We start from the raw sequence: 19,444 nt of genomic DNA on the forward strand, positions 1-19,444 counted from the left end.
TGAAAAATGAGCATGATTTGCATGGGAGGAGTGAAGCGGGGTGGGTATTTTTTCACCACAGGAGAGGGAAAGACATGAGCAAAACCATGGAGTAGGAAACCATAGGGAGTATGCATGTAGTCACATACCACCACTTTTGCCGTATTGTACTGGTAACACAGACTGGCCCTGACACAGTGTGTGAGGGTGGGTGTTACTCAGAGCCAAGAATAGCAGGAGGTGGGGATTATTGGGGCCATCTTGAAGGGAGGAAATTAGGGGGCTTGTAATAGATGAACTCTAAGTGCCCCATACTGTGGTGTCTGAAGTGAGTCATGCCACTCTCTACGTACCTGGTTTTTCTCATCAGCTTTTTTTTGGTGTCTGTGTGTGCATCATGCAGTATTTCCAGGGTTTGAATAGTATTTATGTCCACAGATCCTGTTAGTATAGCAAAGGCTTAGATTCTGGAGTCATACTTCTGGGGTGGTAGCCCAGTTCTGCCACTTTCTATGTCCCCTTGGTCAGTTTATTTAACCTCTCTGTGCATCTTGAAAATGGAGGATAAAGTACCTACCCCACAGGTATGTATGTTTGAGGATTTAATGAGATAATACGTGTACAGTGCTAAGAACAGTGCTTGGCACATAGTAAGTACTCAGTAAAGGCTAGCTCTTACCATTGTCGTCATGCTGCCGTACTCATAGGAAGCCCTCAGCAGATGCTTGCTTTTCATCAATTTTCATCTGACTCCACAAATCTTTTGAAGTTCATAAAAATTAAACTTTGGGCCTTAGAAATGGTCTTTAATATCACCGTGGGAAAAAGCTTTCAGATGACCTCGGTAAGGAAAATGGAACTGCAGCATTTTAATGTAGTTATATTTTCTTTTATACTTCCTATAATATAAAAACATTTTTTTCCACTGATTCTTTGTCCATTATTTTATTTTATTTACTTTTTATTTTATTTATTTATTTATCTGTTTGGTTGGTTTTGGGGGTTTTTTGGCCACACCGTCTGGCTTGCGGGATCTTAGTTCCTCAACTAGGGATTGAACCCGGACCCCAGCAGTGAAAGCGCTGAGTCTTAACTACTGGACCACTAGGGAATTCCCGCCATTACTTTATTTTAGCTTGTTGCCATATTATGCCCACACAGTGAGAATCAAATATGTTAATCTTAATAGAAACATTTCATTACTTTGAAGAATTCCTATTTTTCTCAATATTTTACCTTTGGTGCTTTGGCCTCTGAAAGGCCCTATGTGATTTTCTATTAAGTCTGTATTACTGAAGATTCAGAAACCATTTGTTAAAAGATGACCAAAGCGTTTAGACTTGTTCATAGAATCATAAAGTAGACATTTATACCTGAGCTTAGAGTTCAACTTATTTACAGCTCCAAAGATCGAAGCCCAGAGAGACTGAATTTCCCAGGGCCATATATCTGTGTAGTTTGCAGTAGGGCCAATTGAATCACCAACTGCAAAATGAGACCTTACATTTCCATACTGAGAGAAAGAAATTTGAGCCATTATACAGTATTTAGAAAACTGAGATATTTCACAAGTGAAAAATTAACTTCTTGCTTCTCAGTTGTCTAAATGCCTGGGGAATCTTTTTCTGAATCTATTCTTCATACTGAATTAGTCCTTTGTAAATATTACAGTATCCATGACAGTCATAAAAGTTTTTATATTCTCATTTTGATGATAATTACATTCCTGGAATTTGTTAACCTTGAACATTGTATACAGTGAAAATAAGAAACTGTACTTAAAAGTCTTTTGCTTCTAAAAAATGAGTTAAATTAAATGAGTTATATAACACAAAAATCTGTCATACAGCTTTGATTATCAAACCTTTTTTTTTTTTTTTAAGTGGGACCCCTATGAAGAAGCAGTTGTTTAGAGAAGAAGGCCTGCTGGTGCTGTGTTGTAAATAGTATCCCCTCCCCATTTGCTTCATGCCTGGTCATTAATTATGTCATCCCTCTTCTAGTTCCTCATTTTGCAATGGAATGGGGACTTGGGAATAATATCTAGGATTTTAGAGGGGAGCTCTGTGTAAAAGCCTGATTTCCCAAAAAAAATTTGCAAAAGAATTTAGGTTTAAAACTCAGCAAGTCCATTTGCAAATGTTTTGCTGTTCTTTATTTTCCAGTGATTTAACTCACAATTCTTTCCCTTCTATTTAGTTCTCACAGTATCTTCATGAAAATGCATCCTATGTCCGCCCTCTTGAGGAAGGAATGCTTCATTTATTTGAAAGTATTACTGAGGATACTGTGACTGTCCTGGTAATTTTCTTCTATGTTTTACTTCTGGAAATGGGAGCTCTTCTTTTTCAAATGACACTATTAACCTTGAAATTTTTTCTTTTCCAGGAGACAACTGTGAAATTGAAAACTTTTTCAGAGCATTTAACCTCTTACATATGTTTTCTTAGGAAGATTCTTCCTTATCAGTTAAAAAGGTACTTACCCTCTGGGCCAGGGAGCTTGGGGAATTGCGAGGTATCATCTGAGCTGTGCTGGAGTTACTAAAGTAATAACATGTGCTTCTTGTGATCTGCCTGACCTTTCTGCACCACAACCAATTTGGACTTTTGTGAAAAAGGAAAGTCATGGTTTGAGCAGCACAAACTTATATTTAAGAAAATTGAATTGTAGTTTGTCAGCTAGGGTTTTTTCAGTATTCTGTACTGAGATTACTACTATAACCACATAATGCAATATGAACCAGTATTTTTAATGATTGTGAATGACACATTTATTGAAGGAAATATTTCATTTTGGGGTATTTTTTATCCTTTTACTATAAACATCTAGGTGGGGGTTATAATAGTTAACCTCTACATTGCAATTTATAATCCTTAGGTTTCTTTGAAATAGTATATTGTTTTTATTATTGGTGACTTATTTAAGTTATAAAGTAAAAACTTTGTGTACATACTTCAGCCCTCATTGGATATGTCATTAAGTAGCCTTAAATGCTCCATCTTAAACATTTCTAGAAAGGCAAGAGAAAATAATTTATGTAATTGGAAATTTGAGAATACTCCTTGTACATTTTGATACTTTTGGTCTAAAACTACCAAGAGTCCTAATTCATCTAAATCTTTTCATCCTAAGATTTAGTCTTTAAAAAAAGTAATCAAAGAATAATACAATAATAATAATAATACATAGGAGAAATAAGAGCATATATGTAGTATAGTATATTGTAACATAAGGTTTAGGAAATACGTAGATGAATAACTTAAAGATATTGAAAATAAACAAGTAATTATAGTTTTTAAGTCCTTGTAAAACTAAAGTAGTAGGTTTTAGTTTTTCAATAATATGAAATTTTATTATTAAAAATTAATGTGTTAAGAGCCATCTTATTTCCATCTTATTTCCTAATTCTAACCTAACAAAGGCATTTCAGTAACTGAATTCTATGATTTGTGCACATGACAGAATTTTAGGAATCAGGGAATTATGACAAACTAATGAAACAAACGAACATTTTGAAACAAGTAAACTATTGAAACAAACAAACAGTTTCATTCAGATCCTTAAATGTTTTAGTTCAGTATATAATTAAAGTTTTTTTGAAAATTGACTCTGGAAGTTTAACACTAAATTGAATACACTTTATTGATTTGGCTTACGTTGAAAAGACTCTAAGAACCATTGCAAAACTTCTAATTGCCAAACATCTGCTCTTCTTATCATCCTGTGACTTCCCCTTCTCCAGGCTCCTATCCCATTCCTTACCTCAGGATGGCATATATAAGCCTCAGTTGCCCCACTTGCCCTTGAGTCTCATTGTCTTTGTGGACTCCCCTACATATGTAATTAAATTTTTTTTTCTCCTATTAAAAAAAAAAAAAGAACCATTGCAAAAGTGGTATTTACTACTTGAAACAGTTAAGCATTGTTATTTTATCTTAATTTATTTTTTCACTATTACATTTTTAGAAACACTGGATAAGTCCTTTCTTGATTTAAGATTCCTATTCTTGGAATGTTCTGTTCCATATGCCTTCAGCCCTATGTTATCAGGTATTTATGTTTTTAGGCAATTTTTTGGTCATTGGTTTAAATACCACTTTAGTTGACAAGATGACATGTTCATTAGTAGTAAATGGGCTTAGTACTGAATGAAGCTGTTTGCTATAAATAAATAGAAGAGGCAAGGTCAAGGGAATGGATATGATTATCATTCTGTGCTAATAACTTTCGTAGCTTTGTGTAAAAAGCATTTTACTTGATTACTGCACATTTTAAATAAACACTCTTAAGAGTCAATATAGTTTTTTTAACCTTATAATTAAGTTTTCCAAAGCACCATTTAAAATTGAAAATGGTAAAATGTATTTTATGAATGTTAAGCGTTTATTTTTGTATTGAGCCTATAGATTGTTTTTTCTAATCTGTTTGACTTTTGAACCTACATACACTGAAAAAGGTTTCTCAATGATTTTCTCTCCTAGTTCCTGTGTAATTAATTCTCTTTAGGAATTCAGTCTATGAAATATTTTTCTCCTGAAAATATATATATTTTTTTTTCCCTGAAAATATTTTTAAGGGAAGCATGTTTTTGCTGCTCTCAGGATGGAAAGATAATGGGCACCTCCCTTTATTTTTTCTTCCATTTAGTCGTCTTTTGCTGCATTGGCGTTTGCAGCAAGCAGGTGTATGTATTATGGTATAAAAAATGGAACCTTGTAAATGAGATCAAATTCCTTTTTTGGTAAATTCTCTCTTTGGGTATAGATGTTTGAGAATCTAGATAGTTTCTTATAGCTAGTTGAAAATCGTTCAGGATGCTCACTTTTATAAAATCTGCCCATTCTTAGTTTAGAAGAAGAATGTGAAGCTTCCCTTTGCACATCTGCATTACGAGCCAGGAATCTAGAGCTGTCCCAGGACATGAAAAAGATGACAGCTGTGTTTGAGAAGCTGCAGACTTACATTGGTCTTCTCGCCTTGCCAAGTAAGCATGTTTGTTACTCATGGTTCAACTTGAAGAAATTAGAGTACAAGAAGCTTGAGAAGGGAGGTGGTGTGGCGTGTTGAAGTGAGAAGAGGGTCAGAAAAACTTGAATTCAAACCCTCCAGCTCTTTATACATTTAGGGTCTTGGGCAAATCACTTCTCTGCTTCTGTTTTCCCACTTATAAAACGGAGGTAAATGTGATTAAGTTAAATTAAGAATGTACAATATCAGGCATCGAAGACATACATTAAATATTAAATCTCTTGGGCTTCCCTGGTGGCGCAGTGGTTGAGAGTCCGCCTGCCGATGCAGGGGACACGGGTTCGTGCCCCGGTCCGGGAAGATCCCACATGCCACGGAGCGGCTGGGCCCGTGAGCCATGGCCGCTGAGCCTGCGCGTCTGGAGCCTGTGCTCCGCAACGGGAGAGGCCACAACAGTGAGAGGCCCGCGTACCGAAAAAAAAAAAAATTAATTAAATCTCTTTCTCTCCTTCCTCTTTTTTAAATGGAGAGGGGCAAAGCATAAGAATTCGTAGCAACTTTCCAACAGGTAGCATAGGGGAAGGTTAATAGTAAAAATGCTATTTTTAGAGGAACTGTATCATAACAAAGCCCCAAAATGTAAAGGTTGAAAGTCTTGGGGAAAAAAATGCTGTTTTAATTTGAAAAAAGTATTTTCAGGCCATTGAATGGACCTCAGTTTAAATGATGTTTGTAAGAAAACCATGATTTTTATAGTAGTGATTTGATTATTTGTTTTTCGTAACAGCTTAAATGTGATATAATTTACATACCATACAATTTACCCATTTAAAGTGTACTGTTCAGTAGTTTTTACTATAGTCACAGACATGTGCATCAACACTACAGTCAGTTTTAGAATATTTTCATCACCTTAAGAAGAAACCCTGTATACTTTAGCTATCACCCTCTTATTCCCCTGTTCTGTCCCCGCCCAGTACCAAGCAACCATTAATCTACTTTCTGTCTATAGAATTGCCTGTTCTGAACATTTCATATAAATGGAATCATATAATCTGTGGTCTTTTGTGACTGCTTTCTTTCACTTGGCATAATATTTTCAAGATTCATCCAAGTTGTAGCATGTATAGGTATTTCATTCCTTTTTATTGCAGGAATATTCCATTGGATGGATATATCACATTTTATTTATCTACCTATCAGCTGATGGACATTTGGGTTGTTTCCACCTTTTGGCTATTGTGAATAATGATGCTATAGACATTTGTGAACAAGTTTTTTTTTTTTTTTTTTTTTGCGGTATGCGAGCCTCTCACTGTTGTGGCCTCTCCCGTTGCGGAGCACAGGCTCCGGACATGCAGGCTCAGCAGCCATGGCTCACAGGCCCAGCCGCTCCGTGGCATGTGGGGGTCTTCCTGGACCGGGGCACCAACCTGTGTCCCCTGCATCGGCAGGCAGACTCTCAACCACTGCACCACCAGGGAAGCCCTATTTGTAGACTTTTTGATGATGACCATTATGACCAGTGTGAGGTGATAGCTCATTGTAGGTTTGATTTTCATTTCTCTAACATCTTTTCATGTGCATGTTGGCCATCTGTGTGTCTTCTTTGGAGAAATGTCTGTTTTGGTCTTCTACCCATTTGTTTTTGGCCGTGCCATGCGGTTTGCGGGATCTTAGTTCCCCCATCAGTGGGTTGAATCCGCACCCTAGGCAGTGAAAGCACAGAGTCCTAACCACTGGGCTGCCGGGGAATTCCCTTTACCCATTTTTCTGATTGGATTGTTTGTGTTTTTGATATTGAGCTGTAGGAGCAGTTTGTATATTTTGGAAATTAAGCCCTTGTTGGTTGCATCGTTTGCAAATATTTTCTCCCAGTCTGTAGGTGTCTTCATTTTGTTTATGGTTTCCTTTCCTGTTCAAAAGCTTATAAATTTGATTAGGTCCCATTTGTTTATTTTTGCTTTTATTTCTTTTGCCTTGGGAGACTGATCTAAGAAAATATTGCTACTATGTATGTCAAAGAGTGTTTTACCTATGTTCTCCTTTAGGAGTTTTATGGTGTCATGTCTTATATTTAAGTCTTTAAGCCATTTTGAGTTTATTTTTGTGTATGGTGTAAGGCAGTGTTCTAACTTCATTGATTTACATGTGGCTGTCCAGCTTTCCCATACCACTTGCTGAAAAGACTGTCCTTTCCCCTTTGTATATTATTGCCTCCTTTGTTGAAGATTAATGCGCTGTAGGTGTGTGGGTTTATTTCTGGGCTCTCTATTCTGTTCCATTGATTCATATGTCTGTTTTTGTGCAGTACCATGCTGTTTTGATTATGGTAGCTTTGTAGTATTATCTGAAGTCTGGAAGGGTTATGCCTCTAGCTTTGTTCTTTTTCCTCGGGATTACTTTGGCAATTCTGGATATTTTGTGGTTCCATATAAACTTCAGAATTATTCTAGTTTTGTGAAAAGTGTCATGGGTAATTTGATAGGGATTGCATTAAATCTGTAGATTTCTTTGGCTAGTATGGGCATTTTAACAATATTATTTCTTCCAGTCCAAGAGCATGAGGTAACTTTCCGTTTTCTTGAATCATCTTTGATTTCCTTTATCAATGTTTAATAGTTCTCAGCATATAAGTCTTTCACCACCTTGGTTAGGCTTATTCCTAGGTTTTTTTTTTTGATATGATTTTAAACAAAATTGTTTTTTACTTTCTCTTTCTGGTGTTTCATTGTTAGTGTAAAGAAATGTAACAGATTTCTCTATATTAATCTTATATCCTGCTACCTTACTGAATTCATTTATGAGTTCTAATAGTTTTGTGTGGAGTCTTTAGGGTTTTCTGTATAGAGTATTATGTCATCTGCACATAATGACAATTTTACCTCTTCCCTTCCAATTTGGATATTTTTGTTTCTTTTTTTTGTCTGATTGCTGTGGCTAGGACTTGCAATACTATGTTGAATAGAAGTGATGAAAGTGGGCATCCTTGCCTTGTTCCAGAATTCAGCTTTTCATCACTTAATATTATGTTGGCTATGGGTTTGTCATAAATGACTTTTATTATGTTGAAATTTGTTACCTCTGTACACACTTTGGTGGGAGTTTTTATCATGAATGGATGTTGAATTTTGTCAAATGCGTTTTCTGCATCTGTTGATATGATCATGTGTTTCTTTTCTTTTGTTCATGTGGTGTATTGCATTGATTGATGTGCATATGTTGAACCATCCTTGTGACCCTGGAATGAATCCAGCTTGATTACGGTGTATGATCCTATTTATGTGTTCTTGGATTTGGTTTGCTAAGCTTTTTTGACAATCTTTGCTTCTATATTCATCAAAGATATTGGCCTGTAATTTTCTTTTTTGGTAGTGTCTTTTTCTGGTTTTGGTATCAGTGTGGTAGTGGCTTCATAGAATTACTTTGAGAGTGTTCTTTCCTCTTCAGTCTTTTGGAAGAGTTTGAGAAGGATAGGTGTAAGTTTTTCTTTGTATGTTTGGTAGAATTCCCCAATGAAGCTGTCGGGTCCAGGACTTTTGTTTGCAGGGAGGTTTTTTTTAATTACAGATTCTATTTTACTTCTAGTGATCAGTCTGTTCAGATTATCTGTTCCTTCTTGATTCCTTTTTGGCAGTCCGTATGTTTCTAGAAACTTGTCCATTTCTTCTAGGTTGTTAATTTTTTTTGGCATATAACTGTTCATAATAATTTCTTAAGATTTTTTTATATTTCTGCAGTATTAGTTGTTATTTCTCCTCTTTCATTTCTTATTTTGTTTATTTGGGCCCTCTCTATTTTCTTCTTGGTGAGCCTGGTCAGTGGTTTGTTGATTTTGTTTATCCTTTCAAAAAAACACCTCTTGGTTTTATTGATTTTTTTCTGTTGTTTTTAAAATCTCTATTTATTTACTCTCTGATCTTTATTATTTCCTTCCTTCTGCTGACTTTAGATTTTGTTTGTTCTTTTTCTGATTGTTTCAGATGGTAGTTTAGGTTTATTTGAGATAGGCCTGTATCACTATGAACTTCCCTCTTAGGATTGCTTTTGCTGCATCCCATAGGTTTTGTATGGTTGTGTTTTCATTGTCGTTTGTCTCAAGGTATTTTTTAATTTCCTCTTTGACTTCATTGTTGACCTGTTGGTTTTTTAGTAGCATGTTGTTTAGTCACTGTATAACTATTTTTTTCTCGTTTATCTTTCTGTGGTTGATTTCTTGTTTCATGCCCTTGTGGTCAGAAAAGGTGCTTGAAATAATTTTTGTCCTTTTAAGTTTGTTGAGGCTTGTTTTGGGTCTTAGTCTGTGGTCTATTCTAGAGAACGTCCCATGTGCCCTTGGAAAAAGAATGTGTATTCTATTTTTTTTTTTTATGTAGTGTCCTGTAGATATCAATTAAGTCTAACTGTTCTATTGTGTGTCTAGGTGTCAGTCTACCTTATATCTCCAGTGAATCCTCCGAATTACCTTCAGCACAAATGCCATTATTTTTGAGAGCATCCCTAGGCTTGAACTTCTTCTCCACAGTCTGTTGTGAATTAAGTCAATTCCTTTGGGAAGAGATTCAGAGCTTTCTGTTTTAAGAACTGTTTCTCCCTTGGGTTAAATCTCTGAGCCGTGGTTCTGTGCAGGGGATGATGACAGTGATGCACTTCTCTCAGAGTGACACACCTGCATTACTCCGTGGAGAGGGTAGGGCAGCAGCTGCTGGTCTCCTCAGCTTGCCTCTTTCAGCATGGAACTCCTGTTAATGAGCTGGGGCCAGGATGATCAGGGCCACAGATTCTCAGCTGCACCATGCCCACGTAGAGCCTCCATCCCACAAGTCAGGGCTGGGTAAAAGAAGAGAACCCCCCCACCTCTGAGTCATATTTACCTAGAACTTAGCCTCAGCAACAGGCAACTGAGAGCGAGATAAGAAATGCAGCCCTCCAGCTGAGTTAGGGGAGAGGGAGCCTTGTGTTCTTGGCTGCACCCTCTGGACTGGGATTTCTAGCTCACTGACTGGTAAGGGGACGGAGTGGGTTTTGGTTCACATAGCACAGATTCTTGCTATTGTTACTGAGTTAATATAGATTTTCTTGATTAAATGTTTCTTTACTTGCTGTATGCCCTTAGGATAATTTCCAGAGTTTAAAGTGGTTATTTTTAAATCATTTTCACCAGTTGTGCTGGTGAGTGGATATGTGGAGCTTGCTTATGCTGTCATGCCAGAATTTGAACTGTGATGTTTGAATAATAGTGTTTTTAGTGATGTTCAGCAAACAATAATATGTAGGGAAAGCACAAAATGAGAAATGTGTTCTGTAGTAACAAGGTGAAATTCACAAAGGCTCTCATTTCAAAAAGAATCATGAAAGACATAATCCTGCTTAGCAATTTAATTTTGATTCTTGTAACCATTAATATCTGTGGACATGGGGGATGCAAATCAGTTTAGATCCCTGTAATTATCACCATTCTATCTGAATGTGTCTACAATGATTTTAAGAGCCATTATTTTCAACATATCACAATCAGTATTCACTCTCTCTCTTCCCAAAAGCAGAGGGGAGATGGTGGGCTGTCAGTTTTTTAGGTGAATTCTTCTGGGAAAATGCTTAGGTTTGTGATCTTGGTTTCCTAGGTACGGAGCCAGATGGACTCCTTCGGACAAACTACAGTTCTGTCTTAACAAATGTTGGTGCTGCTCTGCATGGATTTCATGATGTCATGAAAGGTGAGGCTTGGAAAAGAACATAAATAAGCTTTGTCCCATTTTCCCAGATCTGCCTGAATGAGATTTAAACAAATACTGCCAAGGCTAATAGACCCCACATAAAGGTTTAGTAGCATTTGGCTTAACGTTGAAGTGCACAGCTTACTGCCTTCTGCTTTTCCCATCTGCTTCTTTCCTGAAGGTAAACAAAGTGCTGAAGAGAAACCCTTGTGCCCGGAACTTTAGCCAAAAATACATTACACTGACTTAAGGCAGGTGTATGAATTTTATCAAGCCAGACATGCTATTCAGAGGCATTTAGCAAAATACTGCACTTGTTAGAGCCCAAACATGAAGGAACTGAGGAAATGAAGGTTTAAAGATCCCAGAAAGAATGCACTGGTTTTCTACGTAGCCTCCTGTGTGTTTCTGTGTTTAGAGTACCCATTATAAGTCCTGTTTTGTTCAGGAGAGCCTTAAGGAATGAAGGTCTGTCTTCAAGCTTTGGTCAGTTTTTAGTTGCTATGTGCTTCTAAGAATATGCTTGTTGACGGTCATTTCATTTGCTTCCTAGCATGTGATTCTGAGTCCTGATTTTTTAATCTATATTTCTGCATGGCTTCTAGGTTTTTTTCCTCTGTTCTTTTCCGTTTGAAGACTGTTGGAGTAGGGGGAGGAGAGGAGGGCAGGAGCAATTATTAAGGACTATTGGAAATAGCCCAGGTGCCTGGATTTTTCACTGAGGTGTTTAGTGTGCAGTTAGTGACCAGTTGCTGGTTTCACAGAAAATACTTTTTAAAAACTTAAAACTTTGTTGGATGGCATGTATAAGATGGCTATATTTGGGGCCTTTCTATAGGTTGGCACATAACCACATAATAACCTATGTTACTGGGAATCATTCTTAGTTTCAGTGGAATTACCCAGTACTACCTTACCATTCAGTCTGGAAAATGGTCCTTCCTGTGGCTTGTCTTCAATTATAAGGAACTTTAAAAGTCACTGTACTTCTGGAGCTAACACTGGTTGCAGGAATCACAGCTTGCATAGACAGTCTTGGTGGCAGGTGACAAGAGGCAGCCTGAGCCCTGCAGAACCTAGTCTGGTCCATAGAAAACCCAAGGGACTGGTACCTTTTTCCTGTGCAGTTTTTGGTTTGGGGAGCTCAGACTTAACCATAGTCCTCTATTCCAGAACTTTACGTAACGTAGAACTAGGCCATTGAAACCACAAGTAGCTCTGTGGCTACACGTTTTTTGGTTTTGTTTCCTAAGTTTTCCTATGCTAATGTTACTATTTGTTCCTGCTAGTGTTTTCTCTAGAATTTTGATAAAAGAGAGGCTAGAGCAGTGGAGGGTAGCTGTCCATTGAGGATCTTAAAGCTCCATTTACATTTCAAAAAATCTTGATTTTATTTATATTTCTATAAATAATAATGTACTTCTGAGTTTTCTAAAAATGCTTTTGTTCATATATGACATAGGATGCCAAGTGGTCCAAATCAAAGAATGTTACTATTATTATTTGCTATGAGCTGGTGGAGATTATCAGAGGAGGATCAGAGGCTCCCTTAGCCCCTTTTGTGCCTCTGCTTGTTTCTGTCCTTGAAAGTGAACATAATATAAAGAGAGAAGACTGGGAAACATGAAGGATGGTTGGCAAGCAGATTATGGCCTCTTGTTGCTAGTTTTACAGTTCAAATCTGTCTTCTTATGCAGTTGGAAGACTGTTGTGTATCTCTCATGAAAACTCAGAGTGAGCATTAACTTGCATTACCAGAATATACTTTGTTTTTAAGAGAACTTTTATTTCAAATCTTTTCCCTTGATGCTTTGCCCTTAATTGCTTGGTCCAAGTTGGAAAGAAGGAAGGAAGGCAGGCAATCAAGAAGGCAGGCTGGGGTTTCCCTGGTGGCACAGTGGTTAAGAATCCGCCTGCCAATGCAGGAGACACAGGTTCGAGCCCTGGTGTGGGAAGATCCCACATGCCGTGGAGCAACTAAGCCTGTGCGCCACAACTACTGAGCTTGTGCTCTAGAGCCCGCGAGCCACAACTACTGAAGCCCGTGCGCCCTAGCGCCTGTGCTCTGCAACAAGAGAAGCCACCGCAAGGAGAAGCCCGCGCACTGCAACGAAGAGTAGGCCCCGCTCGCCGCAACTAGAAAAAGCCCGCGTGCAGCAACGAAGACCCAACGCAGCCAAAAATAAATTAAATAAACAAATAAATAAAGTTATAAAAAAAAAGAAGGCAGGCTGGTCTTAGTATAAAAAGAAAGATGTATAAAAATGTGTATCCTACAAGGAATTAAAATGGAAGTGAATTAATCTTTTAACAAGTGGCATTCTAAGTGAGAATTGTTTGATCTTTGGTCTCAAGTCTAAAGCAGGTAGACTCATAGGAAACATAAAAGAAAATAAAACTGTTGTCTAGGTCACATGATTTCCTTGTACCTTTTGGAGTTAAACTTTAATGTCGAGGAACACCCTAAATAATGAAAATATTTGGACTCGATAAAGAGTAAACAGTTGGATTGGGAGAATTATTATAGTCAAACTACAGTAGCTCTGATCCACTAGATGCCATGGGAGGATTCTTAGTATTGTACATCTTTTATAAGTATTTCAATCACCTACACCAATCAACCAAGATTGCCTACCAACCCAGTTGTATTATAGCATTGTATACAGACAGTAAAATATTGAATAAAACTTTCTGTGGTGTATAGAAAGAAAATGTCTACTCTAGGGGCTAGCAAGTTCAGTATACAAAAAAATGTTCAGTGTTCTAATTGAATTTTCATTCACTTGGATATCTTATGAATATATAGAGGATAATCATTTATTTTTAAGAAATATTAAACATAACAGTAATTACCAATTAGTTGGTTCCTTCACTGTGACAACTACCATAGTAGTGTAGGGTGTTAACAATAGTGAAAACTGGCTAAGCGTATCCAGAAACTCTCTGTAGTTTTTCTATAAATCTAAGACTATCTTAAATTAAAAGTTTATGTAAAAGTTTATATATATGTGTATATAACACAATATATATAAGTAATGCAATTTCCTAGTTTTAAATTTCAGTAAAAGTAATCTTATTCATAAAACAGTAATTTTGTTAAAAATCATTATCATACTAGGTTAAATCTCAGATACCCTTTCTTTTTGAATAGTCTTATTCCCTTTTAATTATCTATAGTCTAAAATCAACTAAATTTCTTGATTCTGAATAAATGAAATTCTTTGTATACACACCTGCTATAAAAGTTAGTTTCCATGTTTTGTGATTTATTTTTTGCTTTGTTGGTAATGATGATTAATGCTGTTGTAACTGAAGTACTGTAAAATATTCAAAGGAGGCTGTACCTTTTTATTTAAAAATATAATTGCCCTTCCTTGTAAATCAATGCTGTCTTGGTAATTCTCCCATTTTCCCTTATTTCCAGGATGAAATTACTTTATTTCTCAGAGACCCAGAAAACCCCAAGCTTAGCTGTTTGGCGAGTTTCACCTACTGCTGTTTCTGTCAACACATTTATATCTAAGCCTCCCTTCTATGCTTCCATAACCACAGGCCTTTGTTATAGCTTTCTTGTACTAGAGTCAATAGAATGGGAAGCCAGGTGCTAGAGTATCCAATCCTTATTTGGCCATGCAGACCTTTCTTATTGTTAAAGTATGTACTGGCAAACCAGCTAAGATCCAGTAAGGATTGTGGGACATTGTGCCTGTGTTGGCTGTTCTTTACCAGCCTCATGGTTTGTTTGTATAAGCACAATGTACACTCTCATTTGTGCCTGCTGGACTATCAAAACAAGGTTTTTAACTGGTAAATATTGCTCAGGGTCCTTTACCCGGCGCTAGAATGAGGGCTAACACTCAAATGAAGGAGAATGAGACCCACTTGCTAGGGGCCGTAATCGAGACACCAGGATGGTGTTAAGAGACCCTCACTACTCTCTATTCTTTCCATGTGAGCTTGAGACCTAATTGATATTCAGCACAATCCTCATATTTGGGACCATTTTTTGTCAGATTTGTCTTGTAAATTTGTAAGAGTAGATATAAGAAGTTAACAGGCTGGTTATCTGTATAAAACTTGTATATAGATAGTAATGAGTTTTCATTTGATTGGGTTTATAGATATTTCCAAACATTATAGTCAAAAGGCTACAATAGAGCATGAACTTCCAACAGCAACACAGAAGCTCATAACAACTAATGATTGCATCCTGTCATCAGTAGTGGCATTGACAAATGGAGCAGGAAAGGTAATTTTTCTCTGGTTTATATTGACATTAAATTAACTCTTAAATATGCTCCCTTTTTTTTTCTTTTGAGTGGCCTAGTAGGAAAATTGATCTGTGTAAAGATTTTTGATTACCAGGCTTTTTTGTAAAACAAAGTTGTCTCCCTTTTCCTCCTTCCTACCTAATATTTGAAACAATATGGTAGTTACTGTTAAACGTTTGTGATGAGGAAGTGGGTCAGGCACTTCTGACATTTTAATGAGATATTTGATGATTGAAAGATTCCAGGTGGTCTCACTATAGATCCTTGTGTGTATTAAAGGTCTGCTATACAGAAATTGGGATATAGAAAAAGAAAAAGAATTATAAGACCTTTGTTAATATTTTGTTTTTTCCCCTCCAAGTTTTTTGTTTGTTTTTTGGCAACACTTGTGATAATGCTACTTCTGTGGTTTTTGTACCCTAATAAGTGCTTTTAAGATGACTTCAACATGTGTCTTCTCATTGAATTCTTAATATTAGATAATGATCATTTGGATTAGGAAGTACTTAATTGTTATTATAAACTGACCAGAGCGCAGTTTCTTTAAAAATTGTTCTGTCTTGGATAGCTGGTTTCAGCAGGTCACATTCTAAGAGCACATGTTCATGTGGCTGTCATCAAAGCCTTTAGTGACTAAGATTTCTCTGAGAACTACCCATACATATAAAACCAAAAGTACTGTATTCAGGACTATCTTAGCCCATTTATTTCAGCAGACTCAACATAATTTCTCAAGAAAGTGCTAATCTCTATCTGTGTTATATACCTTTATTTTTCTGACAGGTTGACCTTAGTAGGAGCACACTTTTTTCAAGTGTTTTAAGTTAATCAGAAATGATCATAGGTTATGGTAGGTATTCAGTGTCACCTTTCCCAAAGTCAGGCCAGTCTTCCTGACAGTCTGCTAAGTTTGGGGCTGTAATTAAAAGGTGCTGCCTTTCGGATCTGTCAGCTCGCAGGTGAGTGCCTACAGGATTCCTTAGCCAGAAGACCATCCCCACTGCCTCCTCTTTAGTGCTTTCACCCACAGGCATTCTGGAAACTTTCTGAGGATGATTCTGACTTTGATTCAATTGTGAACAATTTCTGGAAAAAGAGAATGTTGACATTTTACAAGAGTCTCTGCATTTGTCACTTTTTAAGGAGAACTCTGGAATATTAAATACCTATATACTTCATAGCTTATTTTACATTTGCTTTGCCTGGAACCTTAAGAGTTGTCTCAAGGAAAGGTACTTGATCTTCACTCTGAAATTTTCATAAATGGTTTTTAGCTAAAGTAAGTATCTGAACTAAGTATTAGTTGGTGGCAGCTTAATACTTAGCTAATGTGATTTGATTAAACTAAATTTTATCATTTGTAATTTTTAAAAAACCCACTAGGACAGTATAACATATACATGTTAAAGAACATTTGGGAAATGTAGAAATATTAGAGAGAGGAAAGAAAGTTAAACTTCACCGTATACTACCACGACTAAAATGCAAACACTGTACTATCTGTGTCATACACGGGGAATATACAGCTCAAGATTTTTAGAGTTTTCATTTTCTTGAATACTATCTAACATTGAATTTCGTTTGACACAGTAAAATATTAATGAAAAAAATAATCTTTTAGACCATTAGTGAGTGATTGCTTACTTTTTGAACAGTTTTTGCCAAGGTAAAGTACTCTTGTTTCACAAGTTAGTTTTTCTTATTTATTGAAATAGAATACTCTTTAATGTATTGAAGACTTTAATTTTTCTGGCTAATAACTTTCTTAGACATTTTTATTTATATCACCATTTCATATAGCACTGTAGATTCAGAATCATGGCTCAGCAAAATTACAGTCATGGATCTTTGTTGTTGCTTACATAGATTAAGCAAATGTTAAATCTGTAAATGACAAGGGTCTGCTGAATTTTCAGTCTTTTTCTTTCCTGTTATATTTGTAATGCACAGATTGAGATTTACAGAATGAAATTTAAGTAGAGATCATATATTCAATATGCTCGTGTCATGTCTTGTGTTGGAATATGAAACATTCAAAGTTAAAATGCAAACGGAATGTATAAACCCAAACGTATATATTTTGAGAGCAGGGGCAGACTTAGTAAGGTAAACAGCTCATAAACATTGTCTACAGAATAAATCAGAATCAGCCTTGGTTTTTAGAAATAGAATTTGTCTAGATTAAGACATGTCACAAGTCTGGTCTCAAAATTTATACTGTATTGTGTTTGTTATAAATCATTCCCTATGTATTCTTTTCAAATAAATGTGGGCTTTTGAGCATGTGTTGAAATTCATTTCAATTCTGAGTATCCTTAACTTTGATCTGAAAACTATTAGATATATATTTTAGATATATTATTGGAAAAGAAAATTTATCTTCTTGTCACACTTGGTTTAGATTGCATCTTTCTTCAGCAACAACGTGGACTACTTCGTTGCTTCCCTGAGCTACGGGCCTAAGACAGCGAGTGGATTCATCAGTCCTCTCTCAGCTGAATGCATGCTGCAATACAAGAAAAAAGCTGCTGCCTATATGAAGGCTTTGAGAAAGGTTTGTGAGCTGCTGTTAACATTTAAATCAGAGGGAAAATCTGGAAAAATTCCAGAGAATGGCAGAAGTTTTCCCACAGTTCATATTGTTTAGGTTTTATACAATTTTGAGGGACAGGTGGTTGGTGGGTGTTGCGAGGTGGGCGGGGGTCTTTGGAGAGGAGGATGGGACAGAGACCTGAATCTCATTTCCTAGGCTGTATTAGACTTAACGTTTCCAGTGGCTGGTAGAGTGTTTAGGGTGAGACAGCCAGGCAGCCATTAAGTGTCAAACCTGAGAAAATCTTAAACTTGTAGAAATTTAAAAAATTGAAATACATTTATAATTTTCTTCTCAATATAATAAGAATACATGATCATTGCAAAAAGAAATCAGAAGAAACAGCAGTACATGAAGAAGAAAATCCCACAACCCAAAGGTAGCTCCTCTTAACCATAAAATTTTAATGTGTATACATGCATGCACGCACACACACATTATAAAAAGCAATGTATCTGGATACATAGACTTTTAGAATCTGTTTTTTTCCTCTTTAATGCATTGTGGATATCTTTATATAACAGAAATATATATCTATAAGTATAAATTGCTATCATTTTAATGCATCTAGTATTTCATCTATAGTATTTCGTTCTATAAATGTGTGATAATTTAATTAAGCCATCCATTGCTAGTGGATTTTTAGGTTGCTTCCTATTTTTCACTGTTATATGCAATACTACAGGGGATATTCTTGCACATGCAACTTTGTGTATTTACCTTTCTCTCTTTATTTCTTTCTAACTTTTAGTTACACAATGCATAAATACATTCTTATATTACATGAGAACATTATAGGTAAATTACAATCCCTAATTCCAGTTCCTCTCCAGAGGTAACTATAGTTATCAGTTTGGTGTGTAACCTTCCAGACTCTTTTGGAGCATTTGTACTCATCTCTGTAAACTTTGAACTATATGCAAAATATGAAGAATATAAAGACTTTTCTAATTTTTTTTAACTAAAATGCATGTTTCATTGTGTAGCTTCCTTTTTTCATTTAAAATGTGTTTTAGAGACCTGTCTGTATCAATAGATATGATGGCTACTTTATTCATTTTAAACACAGCATTGAAATCTATGATATAGGTATTCCGTGGTTCATTTAGGTAGTCTCTTTTTGGTGGGCATTTAGGTTAATTCCAGTTTTTCACTGTTAGAATTATACTGCAATGGATAGCGTTGTGAATGCCTCCTTGGGCATATGTGTGGATTACTGAGAGGTGGAATGTTCTGGATAATGTGGTTTTAAGTTTTAATATTTACTGCCAGATTACCCGTAAGAGTGGTTGTACACTCCTAGAAACGTATAAGGCTACCTAATTGTTTTAATTATATCTTTATGATTAATTCCTAAAAATGGAATTGCTCATTCAAAGTCTGTGAATGTTTCAAAGGTTACCTTTTTATAGTTTACCAGCAATAGAAGTATAAATTTAACCCGTAAATTTAATTTGTCAATCTTAGAAACAAGAAGTTCTGTGTTATTGTTCTAATTTTCATTTCTTTGCTTGTTATTGAAATAGAACATCCTTTATAAATTTACTGTTTATATTATTTCAATTTCCTGTTCAAGTTGTTTACCTGTTTTTAAATAAATGTTCCTAATTGGGGTTGAAGGAGCTCTATGTTAAGGATTTTAGTCCTTTGTTTATGTCGGAAATAATTTTCCTCAGTTTGCTGTAATAATTTTTCAAAATTTAGAAGTTTTAATTTTTATATCATCAAACCAGGCTTTTTCTTTATGGTGGTGATTCTCAGGTGACTCTTGGAAAGCCAGTTCACCTATATTTTCTTCCAGTATTTTTGTGGTCTAAACTTTTTAGATTGAAATCTTCAGCCCATCTTGAATTTATTTATTCTGATATAGGTATGAAATTGGGGTCTAAATAGTTATTTTTCTAAATTATTAA

At 35.9% G+C, this 19,444-nt stretch overlaps 1 protein-coding gene across 3 annotated transcripts in view; it reads left to right on the forward strand.

The window, feature by feature from the left end:
* PPP1R21 (protein phosphatase 1 regulatory subunit 21) overlaps positions 1–19,444 on the forward strand; it is a 56,610-nt gene that overhangs the window by 20,054 nt on the left and 17,112 nt on the right. For all 3 annotated transcript variants that reach the window (XR_004352678.1, XM_032652038.1, XM_032652039.1), the window contains exons 10-15: positions 2,179–2,280; positions 2,368–2,456; positions 4,830–4,966; positions 10,575–10,667; positions 14,789–14,916; positions 17,340–17,492. Coding sequence is in view for 2 of the 3 variants with exons in the window: in XM_032652038.1 (XP_032507929.1) it covers positions 2,179–2,280; positions 2,368–2,456; positions 4,830–4,966; positions 10,575–10,667; positions 14,789–14,916; positions 17,340–17,492 (702 nt within the window). In the remaining variant the exon portion in view is untranslated. The remainder of the gene's footprint in view (positions 1–2,178; positions 2,281–2,367; positions 2,457–4,829; positions 4,967–10,574; positions 10,668–14,788; positions 14,917–17,339; positions 17,493–19,444) is intronic.

The sequence above is a fragment of the Phocoena sinus genome, chromosome 13, assembly GCF_008692025.1.
Source record: "Phocoena sinus isolate mPhoSin1 chromosome 13, mPhoSin1.pri, whole genome shotgun sequence".
Lineage (NCBI taxonomy): Eukaryota > Metazoa > Chordata > Mammalia > Artiodactyla > Phocoenidae > Phocoena > Phocoena sinus.